The 24,187-nt window shown below is 37.2% G+C and overlaps 2 protein-coding genes across 4 annotated transcripts; both read right to left on the minus strand.

Annotated features, from left to right (window-relative positions):
- Nucleotides 1-481: 481 nt before the first annotated feature.
- On the minus strand, nucleotides 482-14,616 carry LOC306898796 (UPF0524 protein C3orf70 homolog B). Its single transcript, XM_079464577.1, has 3 exons — nucleotides 14,177-14,616; nucleotides 13,726-13,923; nucleotides 482-4,674 (listed from the first exon to the last, which is right to left on the minus strand). The coding sequence occupies exons 2-3, from the start codon at nucleotides 13,907-13,909 to the stop codon at nucleotides 4,097-4,099; spliced, it is 762 nt and encodes a 253-aa protein (XP_079320703.1). The 5' UTR covers nucleotides 13,910-13,923; nucleotides 14,177-14,616; the 3' UTR covers nucleotides 482-4,096.
- Nucleotides 14,617-15,834: 1,218 nt separating this feature from the next.
- On the minus strand, nucleotides 15,835-23,973 carry ehhadh (enoyl-CoA, hydratase/3-hydroxyacyl CoA dehydrogenase). 3 transcript variants are annotated; one of them, XM_079464866.1, is made up of 8 exons: nucleotides 23,840-23,973; nucleotides 23,616-23,721; nucleotides 23,004-23,107; nucleotides 22,656-22,825; nucleotides 22,403-22,514; nucleotides 21,586-21,690; nucleotides 17,421-17,762; nucleotides 15,835-17,168 (listed from the first exon to the last, which is right to left on the minus strand). In XM_079464866.1, exons 2-8 carry the CDS (start codon nucleotides 23,687-23,689, stop codon nucleotides 15,919-15,921), a joined length of 2,157 nt encoding a protein of 718 aa, XP_079320992.1. In that variant the 5' UTR covers nucleotides 23,690-23,721; nucleotides 23,840-23,973; the 3' UTR covers nucleotides 15,835-15,918. The 3 variants fall into 3 exon arrangements, with proteins under 3 accessions (XP_079320992.1, XP_079320993.1, XP_079320991.1); XM_079464867.1 differs by having other exon boundaries at nucleotides 23,798-23,973; XM_079464865.1 differs by lacking the exon at nucleotides 23,840-23,973 and having other exon boundaries at nucleotides 23,616-23,781.
- Between the last annotated feature and the right edge of the window lie 214 nt (nucleotides 23,974-24,187).

The following is a 24,187-nucleotide window of genomic DNA, read 5'->3' on the forward strand; positions in this document are numbered from 1 at the left end:
ACACCCGCAGTAATTAAAAGAACACTCGACCAAACATCTGACAGCAGCACTAATTTAATTCCGTACCCGACCCTAACCGTTTGACAAAAAGGCCGCGCCCCGAACCGCACCCGCTTTATATCTACAAACCATTTATTTTCTTACGCAACAAGTAGCAAAATATTACGAATTCCTGGTAGTAACTAAGTGTGGCAGAGTTTCATGTGACACATCCAAGAGTGAATCCACTAAAATATTGTTAGCTAATAAAATGTTTTTATTTTGAACAAAAATGTTAAACCTACATTACTTGTTTTTATTTTTGTAAGATGTTTTACAATACAGTGCTGTGTAAACGTCTTAAGTTTACCATTAGATTCCAGCAGTGGTATAATGTGTACATATAACAATATCTTAGCCTCGAAAAACAACCAGAAACTCTGTGAGTATAAAAGAGTTTAAAGCACTGATTTATTGTAAATAAACAGACACATTCAGAATTCAAAATTCAAGCTCTGTCTTTATTTGAAGAGTTCTAAGGTACAGTAATCACTATTTGCACATTAGATTACTTGTGTGGTGAGGTGCTCACATTGTGTATTTATCCAAATATTATTGTCAACAGGACACTGACTAGCCCCTCTTAAACTGCGACAAAGGGAATATTAAGTCATTACAAGGACACCCCAACAAATAATTATTTCTGTTCCTACAGAATAATGCAAAAAAGACAAAGAATGTGCACAAGCTCTACCTTCTCACAAAAAGGGATTCAGTGGATGTAGACATGCAATATAAAAATAATAATAAATCAATATAATGTAACATATGTATGACAACAGACAGTATCTTCATTTACTATTGTGGTCTATAATTTCATTGATTTTTTCAATTTTTCATTTATAAAGTTGAAAAAAGTGATATAATATAACATCATGACAGAGAATCAGTGGTAACATTGTCACATTACGGTGGGTCAGTGTTAACTAACCTCTAGTTAAGCTACAACTAAGGCTTAGCTTGATAGTTTGCCTACCCCGGACCAGGCTAGTTTCTCAGCTTAAGTTGCCATTGTAACTGAGTTCTATTTTAAGTTTGCTTTATGAAACCAAATCGACCAACAATAGTCTGATTTAGCAAAATAAGCCTGGCTTATTTAGAAATCTTGTTTTATGGAACACCCCCCCCCCCGCTCTTCAGACAGAGCTTGAACACAATAAGCAGGACTGTGTAAAAGCAGCTTCGTATAAGCTGAGGTGAGTCGAAAATAGTCTTGGCTACTGGATCCACCTTCTGCCCGCACGTATTATTTCCGGACCCGAACCCCAAATGATACATGAATAATGATTCCACCCATTTATCCGGCGGGTGATGGTTCTGACACCATTGCGCCGAACAATGCTTCATGAGAGGAAATAAACATATACTTCTCATGAAAAAGCAATAACACATGCACTAGAAATGGATGAGTTTGTGACAGAATTCTCTAAAATGAGCAGAAAGTTAATGCTGTGAATATTATACTGGTGATATGAAAAACTCTTTTTATGTTTTTATCTAATCTAAAGTTACTAAATTGTAAAATAAATGTAAATTTAAACAAAACTATGTAGCTATACATAAGAAAGTAAAAATAAAAATGCTATACGATATTAATACTAGACATAAGAATTCAAGTTATTTTGAAAGTAATTTGTTTATAATGCCTGGAACGCCTGGTACACAGTATATACTAAAAATTTATATTTTTAGAGGAATATGTCAGTGTTAAAATAAAATCTGCCATTTTGGGGTGAGATTATTTTTCTGTTCTCTACAAAGACATTTTACTGTAGGGGGGGTAATAAATGTAAAAAAATATTGACTGCATTTTTTCAGTTTAATTAATGTCATTCAGTCTCAACCAAAGACTCAATTCTTGGTTATAAAAAGATGGTAACTGTACACAAAGGAGCAGATTGAGGAGCTCTAAAGTGCTGCAGTGTAAGAGACAGCTAAACATAAATATGCGGCAGAAATATGACACCAAGTAGGAGAAGAAATCAATCAGTTGTTTACTGAAAAAAATGTTTGGATCCTGGAAATCTCAGGGGAGAAGACTGAAACACATCACAAACTCCATGTGGTCTACTGTATATGCAGCTCGAAACTACTGTAGCAAAGTAAAGATTGCAGGGTGTAGGGTGACTGAAATGTTGCTTCAAATGTGATGTCTTAGATATTTTTGCATAAAATTTGAATCTCCTATTTGGAATATGTGGAAGAATGTCAGTAACCAATGTCATCCTCCATTTACTGCCATAGTAGGGAAAATAAATAGTTTCGGAATCAATGGGGGATGAGATCTGTTTGGTTACTGCCATTCTTTCGAATGTCTTCCTTTGTTTTCAGCAGAAAAAATACATTTTTACAGGTTTGGAACAATCTGATGGTGAGTAAATGATGACAGAACTTTCATTTTTTAGTTAACTATGCCTTTAAGAAACATCACAAATTTTACGTGCAATTTCAGTAGTTATTGAATGAATTGATATCATCGGTCTCGGCTGATATCACTCAATTGGTATTGGTGGAGAAATTTTGTTGATTTACTTATACAGTGCTAAAGGGATTTAAATAACATGACCCTTGCATTCAAATTCCACCAGATTTGACATGAAAGAAATTATAATTGATCATTTTGAAAGCGGTTTTATAAAGCCAGCTGGTTGCTTGATTTCCATCTGGAAAACTTTTCATTTTAAATTAAAATTCATGATTATCATATACCAAGGCAGTGCCCTTCAACATGGGAATAAATCATTATAGAGAGGTTTGTGTGGACTATATGAACTTTGAATACTGTTTATTAAATCATGTATCTTATAAATGAACGAGACAAGGAAACAATTTTAAGAGATTGAATGAAAATTAAGAGGAATAACAAGACAAGACTGAATCATCATATTTCACCCAAAATCATCATATTTCACCCAAAACTAAAAATAATGAATGTACCCTATTGTCATTTTAAACCTGTATGTCTTTCTATCTTCTGTAGAACACAAAAGAAGCATGTTGGTAACCGAACAATGACGCTACCCAAGGTTTTGTGTCTGTACAATAGAAGTGAATGGGTATCGTTGTTGTTCTGATTTTTGCAGAACAAAGTCAAACAGGTTTAAAATGACAAAAGGGTGAGTAAATGATGACCAGAATTATCTTTTTTTTAGTAAACTATCCCTTTAAGATAACAGAAAATCTTAAAAGAACCCTTTACCCGGGAAACTTTGGTTAAAGAGACCTAAATAATTTAACAATCACAGCCACTCAAGGAATGGACATGACCATTAAATTTAGTACTATGAAGATAATTTGCATTCAGTGTAGTTTGTTCTGTTTTTAATATAATTAGCCTTGATAAGAAATATAGCACGATGTCTCACAACAGCACTGCAGAGGGCTTTGCGTGCTCTTATGAAATTCAGCGATTTAAAAGACCGGTCAGGTTAAAAATTTAGCATGATGTCTCATAATAGCACTGCAGAGGACTATTCCATTTTCAAAGATCAGAAAAGCATTCTGCTCTACGAACTACGGCATGAACCAACAGCAACATACAGTAGTGAACTTCATTATAGACTGCAGGAACCATGTCTTCAATGCTTACTCTCTGACTAAACCTGTCCACTGGTGAAGGGTTTTGCCTCCCAAGGAGCACAACACTCAATGATAAACTATAATCCTTAAATGCACAGTACATTATGCCTGTAACTCTTCCCCTAACAAAATAATTAAAATTGCAGTTCTGAATTTCCGAATTGATGTCTCTTTTCTGTTGAAGTACTTCATAGTTAACCTAAAGTCAGCTGTCTCAGCTGATAGCAGTTATAGGTTGTGCACAGTGCTGTTAAACCTCAAATGTGGGAAAACAAGAGGTTAAATAATGAGGATTAGTGTGGATTACGGTAAACAGGGATTTGGTAAACTCCTGTCACCTGTAAAAAGACTATTGTAAAGTGTAGCACTCTATTTATATCATTTCCTCTACGTACAATATTTCATTAAACACAATTACTCTTAACAAAGAGAGAAAATTAAAGAAAGAGTAAATATTCAGTCTAGAAAGTGAATTGTGTCATACAGAGGTTTCAATATTTTCAATAATTTCCACCATGGATTTGGATGGGGACAGTAGGGTGCATTCATCCTGGTCCCACAGACTTCCTGGACTGGAGTTTCCATCCATGCTAAGATCATCGTCTTCTTCAGATTCTTCCTCACAGGACTCTAGATAGTGCCCTTCTTGAGCATTGATCCCTGAGTCCTCTGAGCTGGAAGGAGAAGAGCAGTGGCCCATTTTAGGTCCTTTAACCGTATCCACAACAGTCTGCTTCTCTTCTCGTTGCTTCTGGGAAAACAGATTTCTCTGAGGTGGGGTGGGAGGAGCCTCCGGATGCAACGAGGGCCGTTGAACATAGCACATCTTGCCATTGATGCGTTTGACGATGTAATCATCAATAAAGAGTTCAGCAATGTTGCAGTACTTTGGGGACTCCGGACATGGTGGAGGCAGGAAGCAGGGGGAGATGCGGAGAAAGCGTTCCATTAGGGAGATGGAAAGATCGATGGTGTTTGTGCAGTCCGATGGAGCGACCGGCACGGAAGTGCTGGGTAGTTGCCCGACATTGGTCATGGGTTGGTATACATATTTACCTGTAAAAACAAAGTCAGGGCAGATTTAACCGGCATATCTAACAAAAAGCAAGCACAAACATATGCATTAAAATTGTATTATGCTGTATCTCTGAGGCAGGAAATACAAACTTAAGGAAATGGAGAGGCTACAAATGTAACTACTGTAGTTTTAAAGAAATCAAATTAAAAGTCAGAGGATGCTTCAGTAGGTTCGGGAAGCTTGCAGTGTTTAGCAGTATTGATATCGGCCTTTGGCAACTTCATCATCCTTCTTTAAAGTATCTCCTGTTTTTATTAAAAAATATTATACTGTGAAAAATGTACATGCCAATGAAACTATTGGCTTCAATCCATGTTTGGATTTACAGTCAAAAGAGGTATGTCAGAAATGTAATCTTTTCAAACGTATTTCATTATATAATACACCCCAGCCACTAAAACATGTGCACATACAGTCAAAGAGATAAAAAAGGAATTATCCAAATAGAAGGTTATGCTTTAATCCTGTGAGGCGGTTTTACAGCGCAGCAATAGGTGAAACACTCAAAAAATAAAAAAGTGGACATCCAGTATTCCTACATTTTGTATAATTTTATTCTTTGTTCACTTAAAATGTAATTCAAAGTTTTTTGCAACAAATATTGTAGTGGATACGTTTTGAAGATTTTTCACTGTCCTTCTCTTTACTGAGCTTTTTAACATTTAAGACGATTTAATAAGTTAAATTGTTAAAATGTCCTTTAGTAAATGTTGCAAACTTCTTTGTATGTGAAAAGGGTCATAATGTTTCTGCCAAGTTTTTAAAGTTGAATGGCTTTTATATTTAATATATTTATATATTAATATATATTTATATTCATCCTGGTGATAATAATATGCTAGTGTGCTCAAATGTTTTACGCTATTAAAAAGAAAACACTTCTACTTACACTATTAAAAAAGGAGCTTAAAGAGGTTCTTCAATGCCATAGAAGAACCTTTTGGTTCCATAAAGAACCTTTAACATCTGAAGAACCTTTCTGTTTCACAAAAGGTTATTTGTGGTAAAAAAAGTTTCTATAGATAATAAATAAGTAAGAAAGAGATGTGTTGTGTATTTACGAAATGTGAATTGACCTTTAATTTTCCTTACACCCTCCTGTGTTTTGTAAGTAACTGGTGGTTGTGCCATCCAAAGATGCAATAAAGATGGTGAGCCCCTGATTAACATGTAGTCCCATCTCTTTCATGGTATTTCTAATAAAATAGCAGACAAATGTAACATAATTGGCAATGAGGATCTTTGTACCACGCTACGTGTTGTTGTTTTGAACATTAGCTGATGTTTCAGGATATGATGTTCGCAGTGTGAGTTCCCCAACCAGATCACGCCGTTCTCTATGACGGAGCATGAGGGTGAATGCCCTTGGGTAGAGGGCGACCCCGTACACATCCGCGGTAGTCGGCACGGAAGAGCAGTCTTCGCTGGAAGGGCAGCTGATGACGGACCGCAGATCAAGTAAAAAGTGAGAGGAATCGCTGACGAATGGTAACATAGAGGGGCATGAGTAAGAATAACAATGGCGGGATTAATCGGTAGCATTGGGCTCTTTGATGAATCAGTAGAGCAATGGAGTGCATAAACTGAAAATATCGAATACTTGAAAACTGAAGCTATTGTGCCAACATTTCAAAGCGTTAAGGGGGTGAAAACGTTTAACTCGCTGCGTAGTTAACTCACAAATTCTATCAGGAGATGAACTTACTCAAGGACCACTATTCGCCCAACCCACTGAGTTGGAATCTATCTCTCAATTAGAGGCGGTCCATTAAAGAACATGACATTCACATCTACCGGAAATCCTGTGAAATTTAACCAATCAGATGACAACTTCGAACGTGCTGAAGTGTTCCCAAATTGTGCAAAATGCATCAGACGTTCAGCCAACGGATCAAAGGCGTGATGTCTGAGGCTGAGACTACACCATACGTGACCAACTTGTTTTTGGTCTTCGAAGTGAGGCAGTACAAAAGCGATTACTAACTGAAAGTAATTTAACATTGCGAAATCCATAGAGATCAGCACATCAATGGAAGTGGCTGCGAAAGAGGCACAACAACTAAGTGCATTTTCCCAAGTGCACACAAGTCAACATCAGATAAACCATGGTATGGCTACAGAAAAGTGGGGCATCAGCCTGAAAATTGTTGTTGCAAAGATATAAACTGGCCACATTGAGCGTGCCTTAAAAAATAAAAAGACAAAAACAATCAAAAATGCAGCATTTAAAGAAGAAAAATGATTAGAAATTAAAACGGAAGCGTGTGAATCAAATGGGAAATGCTCAGCAGAAACAGAGTGATTCTGAAACAGAGGAAGAGGATTCTTTGTGTGTCTTATCTGTTTCAGCTGATGAACGAGGCGACTGGGTGACTCCTCTTTTACATGGGAAACCAGTACGTATGCAGCTGGAAACTGGAGCTGCGGTATCACTGGTGTCAGAGATAATATTTAAAGAAACGTTGTCGCATCTCACACCTCAACATTAAACTGAAGACCTACACAGGTGAGATAGTTCCTGTTAAGGGGTTATCAAGGTGACAAGTGAAATAAATATGCAGAAAGATCGAGAGAAACCATCCAGCTTTGCTAGGAAGTACTTGGCTGGAAAAGATTAAAATTAATTGGCAAGAGGTCCGCCTGGTCGGCGAAAGCACAAAACTCCAAGAGATTCTTAACAAGTACTCAGATGTGTTCAGTGATGAACTAGGTATGAAGGACAAATTTAACAGTGAAACCAGGCAGTCAGCCAAAGTGTTTGAAAGCCCGACCTGTGGCATACAGTATGCAATGAAACCCAAGGTTAAACCTGAATAAGAGAGACTTATGAAGGTTTTGAGACTAGTACACACAAGTGAGTGGGCCACGCCAATCGTGCCAGTCATAAAGATAGACGGCTCCCTTTGGATTTTAAAGTGACCTTAAATCTAGTTCCGACTCTGGAGAAGACCCCCTGCCTCTAATTGAGGATCTCTTTTCTGGTCGTGCTGGGGGCCAACGGTTCAGTAAAATTGACTTGTGTCAGGCATACTTGCAGATGCGTGCGGACCCGAGTTCACAAGAACTTCTCACCATTATGAGCCACAAAGGGATGTTTGGAGTAAAAAAAGTTGTTCTTGTTTGGAAGGCGATTCGTGCACAAAGACCTCTCGTGTCCATTTTTGGCCCGCAGTAAGAGATCGCCCATTATTTTCTCGGACGAGGTATTGAATTTTATTTTATGTCATCGTAAATGAATTAGCATGCAAGAAACATGGAATGTAATGCTACGTTAGCCAGAGAATGATGTTGGACTTTGTCAATTGATTTGATAGCGTAATGCTACACAGTTTTACGTGTTTAAAACAATCATACACTCGTTGTTTAGAAAGAAATTACATTTACGTTTTTTGGGTGTCCTTTACTCGCCAAAGAGTAATCGGGATCCATAATAACAGAACAACAGATGCTGCATCCCAGATGCTATTTAACCACTTCCGCATTTGCGTGTTGCTGTAGTTTCTACAACCAGAAACTGATTTTTGCCCGGAAACGCTATTGCAGAGCACCGGATATTAAGTCACTGATATGCAACAAATACAAGGGAGACAAGGGACAGGCCATTTAAAATAGGAATTTCTCTGGATTTGCACATTCTTGGGAACATTTGGGATAATGGAAGTACACAACTGCATGAAATATATCACACTGTGCAAGTGATTTTTGGATATTTCATAAAGAAATTCTTCCATTTTGTGCCTTTTAGACAGAGACACTTTGTCATTTTATGATTCATAAGGATGCTCACAATTTCCCCCTTACGGGTGCTACAGTATGTGCCATCAATGCGACCGTCAACAGCAGACTATCACCCCACATGCAAGTGCAGAATGGCAAAGGCTCATTGTGAAATTTGGAAAAAGTCATTGTTCTGGGTCTCTCTGTGCTAGTACAGCAGTCTGACCGCTATTTCTTGGACCATGTCAAAAATCTCCCCCCCCCAAAGTCTGGAGAAGATAAACGGCACAATTTCCGTTCCACACATCTGGCAGAATGCAAGCGGGGTGTGATCAGGACATCCACAGTATGACAACACTAATCCGCTGTTATCTAAGTCCCAGATAAACATCCGCTAACTCGCTCATGGCCTTTGACAGAAAGACTCTCATCTCTGACACGTACAAATAGAAATTAAACACACATGTCACCCAACTTTGAAGTGCTCAGTCTCATTGTGTGCACAGTGAGCACTTATTTGTGGGAAACAACAACAAGTGAAACAATTTAATAAAAAATCCAAGCTTTGATAACCAAATTAACAATAATTTCATGTGCTTTATACAGAATTGGACGAAAAATCCATTTAAAATGCATTAAATTTCAAAAACAGCATATTTACAGCATACATGGCCTCACTTTAAAACCTTTCTCTCTCCCGCACACCTAAAAATGACTAAATAATACAGAAGGCAGCTCTACAGAAATAAAATATGAACACTAGCACGATCCCATTTGCTTCCCCAGTACAGATTTATTTTGAATAATTAAGAATGCACAGTAAGCTTCTGTCAAATATGTCATATTGGGTTTTGGCTTTAAGAATACTGTATGACTTCAGGCCGTTGGTATATATTCTCTTGGTTTGGTTAAACCTGCTCTTCAATGCCAGAAATGAGTGTTGAAATAAAAATAGTTTTCCACCCGCGAGAACACTTCAAGATGAAAAAGATGCATGAATAGTTTCATTTGTTGAGCATAATCATCCTCATGTCTAAGCACAAACTGTGCTGTATACTGAAGATGCAGATGTGGAAGCCACAAAGAATGTTTCTGATCTTTTTCTTGTTATCCTGTAGGGACTGCCCATGAAACAAAGGCTTTCGACTAGTGGATTGTGAAAAATCTGTAGGCCTACTGAAAAAATAGGTTAAAAAATAACACTTTAGATTACGGCCTGCAATGTACCACATAATTAAACAGAATCTTCATCTTAACTAATTGTAACAATAATGTACCTCTACAGTACATATTTGTAGCTAAAGGGGAACAATATGCTAAGTTTGGGAAAAAAAATTATAAAATACATTTACTGTAAGTATTCTAAAACTAAGGGGTAACTTTTACTAATATAACGTGGAATGCATGACCTGCAGTATGCTACACAAAAATTTAACATACACTTAATTTTGTAATCGCAATGTACCCATAAATAAGCTACTGTGGATATGAATTAAGTAATTAATTAAGGGTTCTTGTTTTATTATTATCGTAAACATGAAACAAGGGGAAATTATGTGTTCAGTTTTTGCGAATGCAAAATAGCACGAATGAAGCACGCAGACTGCCTGTCAACTGAAAATTAGGCAGACTTTTGACTATAGGATCATTTTTATTTTATTTTAGGATTGTTGGTGACTATAAGTTATTTTGATGAGTTATAATGTGTAAAATATGAAAAATCAATGTTGATCTTTTGGGACTATACAATCAAGATTTCAAGAGCGGTTTGTTTTGGATGATTATATGCCATGTAGTTCCCTCATAAATATTTTTGTAATTTTCCTTACTCTTACCCCTTTATTCCCTAAACTTTACATATTGTTCCCCTTTATCTACAGATATGTACTGTTACGCTGTTAATCCTGTTTAATAATGTGGTACATTGCGGGCCGTAATCTAAAGTGTTACCAAAAAATATGCTAAGCACAAAGATTCCTATACAATTAACCATATACTGTAACTGTGAATACACATAATAAATTGCTCACTTCTAACAGTGATTAGGAAAGATAGGTAAATAGATGCTTTATACAGCAGGAGAACATAACCTAGCCTGCACTACTGTTTCACTTGCAACAAGGATAAACATGGTTTGTGCCAACCACATTGTATTATGAGCAGTGAATTATTGACTGCTGACAGCATGAAACCATTTGAAACTCAATTGTGTACAATAAACCGTTCTGGTACTCTGCTGGGTCTCCGCTCAAAAGACACAATGTAAACTGGATCCTGAACCAAAGCGGTGGGGAACCACTACTGTGAAATACAGCCACTGCAGACTGTAGATGATGTTTTCTTATTTATGTGTAGAAACATTCATAGATATATGAAAACACGGACACGTGCATGATTCAATTTGTACATGTTATAGCAAATGTTCAAACAATTAGTGATCTAAGCAACCTATTAGTCAACAAGCCTTTTACGCTTAAATGCGATCTTGTGGAGAGTGCAAAGGAAGGAAACTGCAGGGGTGGGATTGTCCCTTTCTTCATGTGCAATCAACAATAGAGGTTCGACTTGTACAGTCTGCCATTCATTTACAGACTGCTTTCAGTTCTTTGTTTTATAAAAGTGTCTGACAAAAAGCCGGATCTCCAAGCCAGAACCGAGCTCACAGAGGAAATCAATGTCTGACAGCTGGAGCTGCAGGCAGAGGGCCAGAATCAGGAGGATTCCTTCTCCACGTTTCACACATGGCCATGTAACATCACTACACAGTGGGGACACACCTGGAGCGCAGTCTCTGCAGTCTTCCCTGGAATCACTCAGAGCGGGACTCGATGAAGCAAAGCTTTCTGTATGGTGTGTGCAGGCAGTGCTGACTAACATTAATAAATTATCACAATGTAGAAGAAACAGTGTGTCGTCCTATTGGAATTCTCATCACAGTCTAAGGGAAGTCAAGACAACACAGTACAAACTATACTTTTTTTCAGAACAGAATTAGAAGCATGTCAGATTAGTGATTTATAAAGGATGTTGTTCAGTTGTTTTGGATCGTTCAACTATTTCGTATTAACAAGTTACAGGGATAGTTCACCCCACAATAAAAATCCTATCATCATTAATTTACCCTCATGTCATTAAATACCTGTATATGACTCTTTCCTCTGTGGGACACAAAACAAGATATTTTGTGAACTGTCTGTTTTGTATCCACATATGGAAGTATTCTTCAAAAAATCTTCTTTTGTGTTCTGCTGAAGAACAAAGTCATACAGAGTTGTGAAAAAATGTAAGATTTAAAATTTTTGGTGAACTATCCCTTTAAGCTTTAGGACCCATCCGTGGGCTGGTGCATTCATTGCTGGCTTGAACAAAGAACTCTCAGCAACAAAGACAAGTGCAGAGTTTGCCCATGAAAAAGGCATCTATGCAATCACACATCTCCATTAAACGGAAGGATCTGACAGAAAATGGTGAGCGTTTCACCTGGTACTGAGTCACACATAGAGAAGGACTTGACAATTGAGTGTTTCATCGTATCACATTGTGAAAAGCTTTCATTGTTTGTGCTTGGTGTATTTTTAAAGGCCTATGGTTTCTAATGACTGAATTCAACAAATGATTTTAGCCATAAATTATTCAGCAATATATGCAAACTAAACAATACACAGCGGTTTGAGACGTTTTTTTCAATTATTTCACGCTACATGTACTGCTTTTCACAATAGCACACATAGTTATCACAACAGAAGCGTGCTTGCTGATAAACTTATAGAATGTAAAAATTATAGACTGTCTCTATAACAATAACGGCAGATTATGCTGGCATCACTATACATACGAGACAAAAGACATACATGTATGCAATAAACATTGAGTTTCTTCCAGCATCCCCTACTATTTACCCAATAAATAAAATGGCTGTGAGCATGTCAGAAATATACTGTACAACATGGTTTTGTTTCAACTATAGCACAATGCATACAACAATAAATGATGAATTAGTCTTAAAACAGGAGATGCATACAGTAACTATGTTTTTAAACCGATTTGAAATTATTAGGATTATAGACAATCTTTAATAGCCCAAATAAGAAATAAATATTCAGTCACAGATGAGACCTCTTTAATATCTCAATTGTTTCTCCTAGACACCAGTGAGATTCAAAGGGGGTAAACTGGACCTTTTTGCAGAACTCTCCTGGGTCCTTTAAATAAAAATAGCCTGAAATCTCACAAATGCCTCTAGAAGTCACAGAAAATTCTACAATATCACAAACTGAGCTCAGATTTGTCTAGTCTGAATTAAAAAGTCAAATTTTGATAATTATTTCAATATGAACTGGAACATTTCTCAGTATACTAAAAAGATGCTTCAAAAGATTATTTGACGGTTCCATAAACCATCTGTTTCACAAAAGGTTCTTTGTGTAGAAAAATATTATTAAAAAGTAAGAAAGAGATGGTTCTTTAATTCTTTGTGGACTGAACCTGAGTGAGCATTAAATGTTGTTTAAGCTGTTCACACAGTTCTAAAAAGAGTGTAGTGTGCTCATATTCCTCCTTTTAGCATAATGAAACACTTGGGATCTGACGTCAGTCACACAAGAGAAAAGAACTGGGGGAAGTAAACATCCTGTTAAGCAGCAAGCTGACACTTCCTATTAACAAGTACATAAAACATTGTGAAATCAGACAAAGAATATAGAATACGGAGGTTAAATCAGGGTTCAAGTGGGGCGATGTCTGCTTTGTTAAAGTCAACAAAGGTTAACCTCATGGTAACGCAAGGGCAATGTCGCACTGGAAATGCTGGTGGGGTATTTCTAGTGAGATATTCATGGCTTACCCATCTTGCTTACTAAGAAATTCTCTAGCTTATGCTCAGGTACAACTGAAGCCACATAATGCTGACAGCACACTGGGACAAAAGCATCCATGCAAAAAGGTTTCTGACGCCAAAATAGCTTCATAAATGTTTATGAAACAGCTGGGAGAATAAATAAGAAATCTGTCTGTGTAATCGTACACACAAGCATGTGATCAAAGAAATGTATTGTTTGAAGCACAGATACAATACGAGGAAATACTTTGTGCCAATTAACCTATTTTTAAGATAACTTATTGACGTGTATGTATTTCTGTAGCTTGTTTGGTCAAACAGTGACACAAATAATTCTAATAACATCTCCATCGTTTTGTTTATTGCAGATAAATAACACATTATAATGATATATACTCAACGTTTTATCTTTAGTGCCTCACAATATGTTTAGAATGGAGTGAAATGTATTGTTCTCTGAGGTCGGAAAACTTACAGTGACACCAGCCCAAATGACAGCACCAGTGCAGTTTGAAACACTTTCCATGGCTGTGCGTAGCGCAGATGGACAGTCCATCACAGGGGAGAAAGTCTGGCCGGCCTGCACAGCTTTTGGCCAAAGCTTGAGCTTCATCTAGCTTCTCACTTTTCAAAGGTTTCTGAGCTCCTGTGTAAGCCATGATTCATTCACTCTCTGAAAGAGAAGATATAGACACGTCATAATAGGTTTCAAATACAAACTATACTCCACACAGTAAGTATGTTGAAATACTAATAAACTTCCAGTATTACAGAGTTACTAACTTGAATACTGCGATTGTAATATATGAGACATGTATCTTAGACACTGTTATGTAGAATGTAATGTAAAATATGAGTCCATTTAAATAAATAACCAACCGCGTAATGATGTAAGAATCTGAACATTTGCAGTTGCTTGTACTCACCTAATTCAGGCTCGAGCGCTCACAGTTATTGTCCTGTCTGGAACAACATCTGCATTCAACTTTACAAAAAGCAAAGCCTTTTAGTCGTGATAAATATGAAGAATGGCATTTTCCATACAAAACTGGTTCATAGCTTCTCGGTGTAGGTTATCCTTATGTTTTTATAAATGTTCACAACGTGCCTATAAAATTGAGTTTAAAACAACAGCTGGATCCTTAGGCGGTAAAATACTCGCACGTATCAGACATTCCGCTATTTGGAGCTTAATAAAAGCAACGCGTCGTGAAAGCAGAGCCCGGAAAAGCGTCTCATTGTGCTGCGCCTCGCGGCGGATAACCGAGTCTCTCTCTAGCAGTCTCTCATACTGAACGCATCTGCTCTCACAGTATCTGTCCAGCAAACGGCGCTATTATCCCCTCAGTACAAGTGTTTTCCTATCATTACACTGTGACACGTCATCATAATATAGCCTTTATTTGACCCTTTATAAAGTGTAGTCCACCTATTCAATACATCTGGCATAAAAATACTTTCTCCCAGTGGCCGAAAATAATGACCAATCTCGGACAATTGACATTTCTGCTCTTTATTTAAATGACTTTATTAAAGATGCATTATATTTTGCGTGCACGTTGCATTCGCGTGTTTGGAGTGTAAACATGAAGACCAGCTTTGAGAATTGAATGAGCCTTGGCCCGAAAATTACATATTTAAAAAGAGTGACCATCAAATATTACTTTAAGAGAAGACCAACAAAAACTTTAGTCAATGTATGCTTATTTCATTTAAGCATTTTTGTATATTAGAATAAAACCCATATTCCCTGTTACGCTGTGGTTTGCCAAATAATTTGTCCAATAAATACATTACAAGTTTGTTTTGTCCATTTGTACCATACACCTCATATTCGAAAGAGTGCATGATGTCATAATCTAACCAGCATTTAAAAGTGAATATTGGTCAAATACACCCCTGAGGATTTGCTCATCTAATTATAACATAAGGAAATCTAATCTTTAATTGAAAGAAAATACTGAAAAAATCATTTGGCCTTGGTGGTTTAATTTTCATGCCTTCCTTGAACACAGTTCAGACAGGGTTAACTGAAAGGTTTAGCAGCGTTTAATTAAAGGGCCTCAAACTTATTGGAGCAGTTTGAAAGCAATAGCAATTAACTTACCCATCCCAGCAACACATGTCACACCATACCTCACACACCCAGAGAGTCAAAGCCCAATTTATAAAAAAGTTTATTCTCAAACTGAAAATTCTATGGAGCCATACAGTTATCAAACTAAATAAACAGGTAAATACTAAGTATCATTACGTAACGCAAAAAAACCCTAATAAAATCGGTTGATAATTAATAGTTTATAAAAAATAAAAGAAAGGTTATTAAAAATATATTAAAAAAATATTAAATAAATAAAAGTACAAGCAGACAGTCTTAACTAATTTTTATAAAGGAAACCTCTAATGTATGATTCTTCCTGCTCTCAAAATGCTTAAGATTTTGACAAAAACTCTCATCACTCCATGTTTTGTGACCTTGGTGAAAATACATACTGCATTGTGCATTAAATGACAGCTTCCGAGAAATGCTAACAAAGCACTTTAAAACCAATTCAGGCCTGAAATAATGATACGCGAGACAGGGTTAAAAAAGAACAGTCTTTATTAACAACAAGTGTTATGATAGATTTCATCAAACTTAATTACTATATTAGGCATGATGGTTATTTTAAAGATGGCTGTGCATTGTTTTGATATGCTCTTTCCATTTTTGAATAGGAGGACTGCCACAAGCAACAAGTTTCTTCAGCAACTGACTGGGTTCCAAATGAGGCACATCTGGATGGGCATGATGATAATGCTCCAACCTATCCAGCACTCTTCCCAAACCAATCATGTTGGCATAGAACATGGGCCCACCTCTGTGCCTCGGGAAACCATAACCAAACAGGTAGATGACATCGATATCTTCTGGTTGAGCAGCAATGCCATCCTCCAGAACACGGAAGCCCTCATTGGCCAGGACATAAAGGCATCGCTCAATTATTTCCTGACTTGAGATGTTCCGCGGTTGGATGCCGTACCTCACCCTGTAGCCCTCAAGAAGGTTTTGGATAAGTGGGTCTGGCTTTGCCTCCGTACCCCCAGGTTTGTCATACACATACCACCCACGTCCTGTCTTCTGGCCCATCCTGCCCTGCTCACAGAGCATGTCTGGAATCGGACTGTACCTACGCCCTTGGCGTCTACGTGGGGGATCTTGGTCAACATCTGGTCCAGTCAACCCAGATTCCTTCCTGATTCTCCAACCGACATCAAGGCCTGCGAGGTCAGACATCCTGAACACACCCATTGCAAAACCAAACTCCTCTAGAGCCCCGTCAACCTGTTCAGGCGTGGCCCCTTCCTCCAAAAGAAAGTTGGCTTGATCTGTGTAAGACTTCACCATGCGGTTTCCAACAAATCCAGGACAGTTTCCAACGGCAACACACACCTTTCCCATTCCCTTACCGAGGCTCATCGCTGTGGCAATGGTTTCACTTGAAGAACGAGGCCCACAGATGACCTCCAGGAGCTTCATCACATGTGCAGGTGAAAAGAAGTGCATCCCAGCTACCATGTGTGGTCTATCTGTCATACCAGCCAATGCATCAACATCCAGCCCAGAGGTGTTGGTGTAGAGCAAAGTGCTTGGTCCACACACCTTTGAAAGATCTTGGAAAAGACGTTTCTTAAGAGCCAAGTCTTCAAAGACAGCTTCAATGACAATGTCCACATCCTTCACGTCCTGTAAGCTGAGGGTGAATTGGAGGAGGTTGAGGGAGGCGGTTACTCCCCGTCTTTTAGCGTCTCTCTCCAGCATACCAATCACCATCTGCCTACCCGTCTCCAAGAGTTTCTTCTCTGTCTCAACAGCAATGACAGATATCCCAACACGTGCAAGGGAGACAGCAATGCCCCTTCCCATAGTGCCCAGACCTAAGACAATAAATGACTGGTCAATGATGAACAAAAAATTATAAATTGTCATTTCAAACCTGTAGAACACAAAAGACGACATTTTGAGGAATGTTGGTAACCAAACAACAATGGCCCTATTGACTTCCATTATATGGACAAAAAATCACAATCTTCTTTTGAAGTCATATACAAGTTTTGAATCACATGAGGCAGAATAAACGATGACAACTATTTTTATTTTTGGACCTCTTTCAAATATTCTTTGAGTACCTATGACGGCTGCCTTCCGGATCTCTCTGGGCTTTCTGTTGCTCCATTGCGCTCCACTTGGCAGAGTCCATTTCCCAGCAGTCCTCTGAGCAAAGAAGCAGTACTGTAGAGCCCGGGCCTGGCTGGAGCTAAAGAGAGAGGCCATCAATTCACTCTCTCGCTTCATACCCTTCCTGTAAGGCAGGGTTGCCGCTGCCCTCACTGCCTGAATACACGCCAATGGTGCCATGACTCCCCGAGCCTTCTTTTGGACCTGCATGGTCACTGCTTCAAAGAGGGCATCCACATTTGGAGGGCAGGGCATGGTGAGTGTACTTATTCTTCGGGAAGACAACGGTTCGGCTGGAAAAGAATCCAAAATATTTTCAATGAATTTAAACAAGATGAAAATTATTGTAATAGACAAAGTTTGACCCTCAGCCCAATGTGTATTTTCAATTTGACTGACAGGTTTACATGGAAAGGTTGTAAAGATATTATAGACTGAGACTCAATGTCCTAAAACAGCACATTTAAAACTGGTGTTTGAGTCATACTACTTTCACTTATTCCCACAGGGAGACAGAAATCCACACTCAACAAACCAATGCACACATACAGCCCAACAAAATGTTATTTTTCTGAAAGTGAAAGAATTGCACAGGGCAGTGCTTGATTCACCATAGCTTCTAACTGCATTAGATTTATCTCTCTCTTTCCCTCTCTGGAATCTGGGTCACTGTGATGTGTCTTAAAGGGCCAGAAGGAACAGAAACTGACATTCATATCTACTTTACTTTACATGCTTAATTCATTCCACAAATATTTAAAAGTACATTTACATTTAGTCATTTAGCTGACGTCCTACTTACAAAGTAGTTTAATCTGAGGTGAATAAACATTTCATTATATAGTGGCCACAGGCAACACATTCTCTAGCACAAAAAGTGTGATGAAAACTGATGTCTGATGCACTGTGTGTTTTATAATGGACTATACAGATGTATCTGTGCTTAATCTGTGATTCAGTGGGCAGGAATTGGATGGCTAATGCTGTGATTTATTGTAAGTAGGACGGGTCAGATCCTGACAGGTGCATGTGACAGATGTTTCAGTGTTTGGGAAACAAGATCAAGCTGCAAGAGCTGAGATCAGGATTCTACAGAGTGTTAGCAATATTGATTACTTCTCACATGTCTTTTTACCTAATTAAAAGCAAACAAAATGAACACATAACATTGACTAGATTGTTCAATTTATCCCAACATTGACCACCCACTCAGCACTCTTGGTACTGCTATTTCATTTCAAATTTCACATTCATTTTATAATATTAATGAACAGAGCTTTAATTAATAACCCAAATCTCCCTAGACGGATCCAAAGGGGCCACATATTTTCTGGCATTTTATGAAATATAGCAATGTATCATATATTTTATGCAATTAAAATTCAGAAAATAAACCCACCCACCCAAAATAATTAATCCTTGAATATGATTTTGGTTTAATATAAATTCTAGGTAATTTCACTGCAAATCATTATTTGAAGGGCTGCAAAGGGATGCACTCAAGACAAATGAAAAAGTTTGACAAGCACTGCTTTAGAATATAAAAAGTAAGAAATACAGTAAATTATTGAAATGAAATTGTTTGAGTAAATGGTTCTTACATAGCATCACTGAGCGCATTTACATGCACAAGCTTACGCCGATTATGCTTAGTAAGCTGATATATGTAAGGTCATGTTATCCGTTTATTTTGTGCATGTAAATGCACTCACTGTGAAGAAACTTTTCTAGCAACCTTTAAGCACTACAATATAATACAATATAAAGATTATTTTAGCGTTTCTATATTGCAAAATATCCATATGGGTCAAAGACGTTAAGATGTCCCCATGAAAATACATTTAGAAAAGAGTTTTATGTCCACAGAAAGCACATTAAATGAATGTAAGGAAAATGTCTACTTTATAGCTTAATTTAGGTTTTTGGAGAATAAAATGTCAAAATTTGGTTGAAATAATGTTACGTTGTTATTCAGTGTAATTCAAACAACGTGCTTATTCTGGCTTGTACATATTAAAATATATAAAAGCATAATGGAGCATATTGCTTAAAACGAGTAAAAAGTTCTTATTGACAAATGGCCAAAACCTGGGATAGTGAAAAATTATGAAAAGATGTAAAATTACAGAGAACGTAATTAGTCTTTAAATATGTAAAAAAATATTTTGTTTGAAAATATGTCTAAAAAGATTTTTTCAGTAAATTACATTTTAGTGGGCGTCTTCTGTAAATCAGGGTAAATGTTTTCAGAAAAATGCAATTAAATTAAAAAAAACTTTTTTAACAACAACAAATGTATGCTTTAACCCTTTTTTGTCTTTGACCCATATATAAACATAATTTGAGAGTGTGTGGAGACATGAAAATGTTTGTATTTTGCAATGTCTTGTCTCATGTAAGTAGGTGGTCCTTCATGACCACCTTGATTTGTGCAACCATGATTAAAAACTCCTTCTGATTTGCTTAATTTATTTGAAATTATGTAAAGCTCTACATTCAGAACGTTGTAATAACAACAATGTTAAACTTAATTAAAATTACTTCTATAAGCAAGGCTATAGATATACAGCACTATTTGGAAGCCTATTTTACTGCTTAGCAACCTTGAAGCTTCTGGTGGGTTTTTTGAAAAGATAAAAAAAACAAATCCCTATTAGGATCACATTCATGTTGTTTATCATGTAGGCTACTGCTTAACCAAAAACACTGAGCATATAGAAGTTCAGAAGACTATTTATATTAACATTTCCTATGAGGTCATATTTTAGGTGGAATCAACTGACTTCCTCAGAGATGTGTTAACCATTTAACATAAATCACTAAAGCATGCACACTTGGCTGCTGTCCACCATACCTGGGCACCGCAATTCCATTTAGTTGCCAGGGTTTGGCCAGGCTGATCTTTGCTCAGCATGTGATTACAGAGCGCGCATTAGCTGCGTGGCCAATCTTTAATCTCCCTCCAAAGCTCATCCTGACTCTATATGAACCCTGATCCCTCTGTAAGAGTGTCACTCACAACATTCCCATTACAAGGGATCTGGCTCCCTCAGTCTCAGCGGGAATGATTTTCTTGAGTCAGTATTTCATCTGCTATTGCCACCCTTATCTTTGCCTTTCCCTCAATGGTGACCCCCTCAGCAGTTCTGTAGAGGTCAATGAACAGCTATACTGTAGATCTGAGAATATTCTGTGTATGTCTGATGCAGAAAAACGAATTCATCCATTTCTGACTTCAAGACTTGATTATTGCAATGCACTACTTAATGGTTGTCCTACATCACCATTAAATAAGTTACCTTTAGTTTAAAATGCAGCTGCTTGATTCTGAAAAGGTCAAGAACATTTGACTACATAACACCAATGTATCATCCCTACGCTGGCTAATTCAAATGATACATATGATGCATACCAGTATTATCTCTTGTTTACAAGTAAATGAACAGCAGCTACGCTAATTGTTCTCTCTCTCTGCCCTCCTGGACCCTTGTTATTTTAATCCTGATACTAACATTTTTTTCATTTTTTGTCTTTCTTCCTGTAAAGCTGCTATGCAACAATGAAACATTGTGAAAAGCGCTATATACATAAAACTGAATTCAAATGAATCTACAAGAGCTCAATCCTTTAGCAGAAATATGTTTGAGAGTGTGGTTTTAATTGCTCTTATATAACTTTATTACTGAAGCAACTGAAAGATAAAGAATACATTTTCTAAAGCTGCAGAGAGGGAGTCTGAAATCCAGGTACAGTGGGCATGATTCACTATGCTCCAAGCGACAATCTGAACCCCGTTTTTTTGACTTGTCACCCACAAAAGCCCAGTGATTAAATACAGATTCTACTGAGGCAATTAGTTCCTGAACAGTTTCTAAAAACAGAAGTATTTGTCATTGCTTATTAACCAGTTTGAGATGATATAAAGACTATTTTATAATGAAAAGGAATAAAAGATCAGTAAAACTTCTCAAGACACAGACAGTTAAATATAAAAACATCACAATACATTTTAATTCATTGAAATCCGTTGATCTAAAGGGTCAAAATATTCTAACAATATTATGTTCCCTGACTTGTAGGGTTCTTCTTCACATGCTCTGCATGACCATGACATACCTACAGCTCTTAATGCAAACTCCACAGCCATCTTACACGCATTCTCATCTGTGACCTGGTCAACAATGCCCAGCTTTAGGGCATCCTGGGCAGAGACATGATGACCTGTAACAGTAATTGATTGTGGATTAGGTAATAGATGGATGACTGATGTGATGTGTGCTTCACTTCATTATTTTCTGGCTTATATACTATGACAAGTGGTGAAGAAATTCTATCATGATTACAAAATAACTCTTATGTGTTAAAGGAACAGTAATACTCTATCTGAGCGGAAGATTTTCAGCGAATGTGAATTTAGTGAATTTCCTCACACAGTGCACAGTATGTACCACTATTTTAAAGAATGGGCATGTCTTCAAATACAAATTCAATATAAATTATCAATCAGGATAATGCATACTTTCCTGCTATTGAAAATAATTCTTTACATTTTCCATATATTTTTTATGTGTTCCAGAGTAGAAAGGGTCATACAGGTTTTAAATGACATGAGAGTGAATAAATTATGACAGATATGTTGCATCAGAAACAATGTACAATACTGACCCCTGGTGGGACAAAACAACTTTTTTGCACTGAAAAAAAAATATGTTTAAAAATGTGAACGATCATTTGAGATTCATTCAAGATTCATAGGCCGTCATAGAATTAATGCTGTTTAAGAAATGTATATAAGCTTTGCTAAAACACTTTCTGAACCAATGACTCTATATTATACTCAAATACTCTAAAATCTATAATACTCCATCGGTAGTACACAAATTCATGATTAGGTGAACTGTGGGTGTGACTACAGGTTAAGTATATGATTTACCAGTGGTGATCAGTTCTAGTGCAGCAGGAATGCCAATGAGCCTGGGAAGGCGCTGTGTTCCCCCAGCAGCTGGCAGAAGACCCAAAGTCACCTCTGGAAGTCCAAGTCGTGCCTGGAAAACACAACATATTGTATATACCCAATGCATGAACCATAAAACAACCTTGCCCTACTATTCGAAACATCAAACCTTAATCTCAAAATGTATGCAAAGAATAGTACATAAGTTAATAAACTGTGTTCAATGGCTTACCTTAGAGTGTGCAATACGGTAATGACAGGCGAGAGCTAATTCGAGACCCCCGCCGAGTGCCACCCCCTCTATGGCAGCAACCACAGGCTTCTCTCCTGCTTCTATGTCATCAAACAACATTACCAAGGAAGGTCCTCTCATAGGCCCAGCAAACTCACGAATGTCTGCACCTAGAATGAATGTACAGTCCCAAAAAATCTTCTCACCTTCCTGACCATGCTTATAAAGATAATGAGCTGAAAGAATCTCACTGTATTTAACAAATGCACTTTAATGTACATGTATTATTAATATTTGAAAGCATATGGCAGCTTGAAAATATGCATTTTGTGTTTTACATAATCCTACCCCCACAGAATCTTTCATTCTCTCCACATATCACCACAGCTTTCACCTTTGGGTCACCCAGGGCGCGCTTAATGTTCTCTGTGATCCCATACCGTACTGCAGAACTACAGAGAAAGAGGAAGACATGACCGGATTTGTATAGATCATTCAAATAAATGCGTTCATAATAATTAATGCATACAAATACACAGTCCAGTATACAATATGACAACAAAAATCACAAGAGGTTGTTTAAGTTACGCAAGTCAGAGCAACAAAACAGATAAGGATTCCATACCAGGTCAAGTTCCAATAGGGGAAAGTCTCAGTGGGATTTTGTTATTACAAGACTATACATTTACATGCTCCGCAAACGTTGCCACCAAATGTTTGGCAACGTTAACCATTTTACTATTAACAATTTTAATGTTGGTTTTGTATCACATAAATCATGTAAATATTAAAATATGATTTACTAGGGTTACATATTTAAATCAGCAGAATTCACAAAATCTTTTGTTTTAAGCAATACGCTTAAAAGCCTACAATTTAAATATATGGCTTTGTGTTAGGACACACAAAAAATGCATTATGTTTTCAAAGTTGACGATTTCAAAAAGTATTGTCACTAACCTCAATGCATTGACTGGTGGGTTGGTAAGGGTGATCAGTGCTAATGATCCTTTAACAATTTCATATCGGGCCATTGTGTAGAGCTAAACTGTGACTGTGTTATGACCTGAATTAAAATAGAGAGGGAGTAAAATAACCTGCAGAGTGCACACCAACCAACACGTCAACACCACCACACCCACTTCTTTATTATGTGAACGTGTGTCTTTAAGAACACATCGTACCATGTTCTACGAGTCTCTAAAGATTTTTCTGCGTGAAGGAGTTCGACGCATTGCATTAAAAATAAAAAGTTTTGACAAAACACATGGTGGATGGAATCACATTTTCGTTCCCCGGAAGCGAATTCAGGAAATATGAATTGCAAACACGGCTTGGTCATGAATATGAATTAAGTGAAACATGACGCTGTTGGTCGTCACCGGAAGTATTTCAAGAAATTACAAATTTATCTTATTTTACGTTGTTTTGTCTTTGTGCATTTAAATTCTCTTGGCTTTGTTTATAGAGTTAATTTATTAACTTATTCGTTAAAAGTGCATAGTGTTATACATTCTTGAATAAAAAAGGTG

This window comes from Barbatula barbatula (assembly GCF_947034865.1).
Source record: "Barbatula barbatula genome assembly, chromosome: 9".
NCBI lineage: Eukaryota > Metazoa > Chordata > Actinopteri > Cypriniformes > Nemacheilidae > Barbatula > Barbatula barbatula.

Bases quoted from the DNA above. Each gene is read 5' to 3' on its own strand.
- LOC306898796 (XM_079464577.1), bottom strand. From the start codon at position 13,909: ATGGCTTACACAGGAGCTCAGAAACCTTTGAAAAGTGAGAAGCTAGAT. The intron at 4,675-13,725 runs GTAAGTTTTCCG...TTGTTTTTACAG, and splicing joins TCATTTGGGCTGGTGTCACT to GTAAATATGTATACCAACCC.
- ehhadh (XM_079464866.1), bottom strand. From the start codon at position 23,689: ATGGCCCGATATGAAATTGTTAAAGGATCATTAGCACTGATCACCCTT. The intron at 21,691-22,402 runs GTAAATCATATA...TTACTGTTACAG, and splicing joins ACTAGAACTGATCACCACTG to GTCATCATGTCTCTGCCCAG. The intron at 17,169-17,420 runs GTACTCAAAGAA...TTATTGTCTTAG, and splicing joins CCGGAAGGCAGCCGTCATAG to GTCTGGGCACTATGGGAAGG.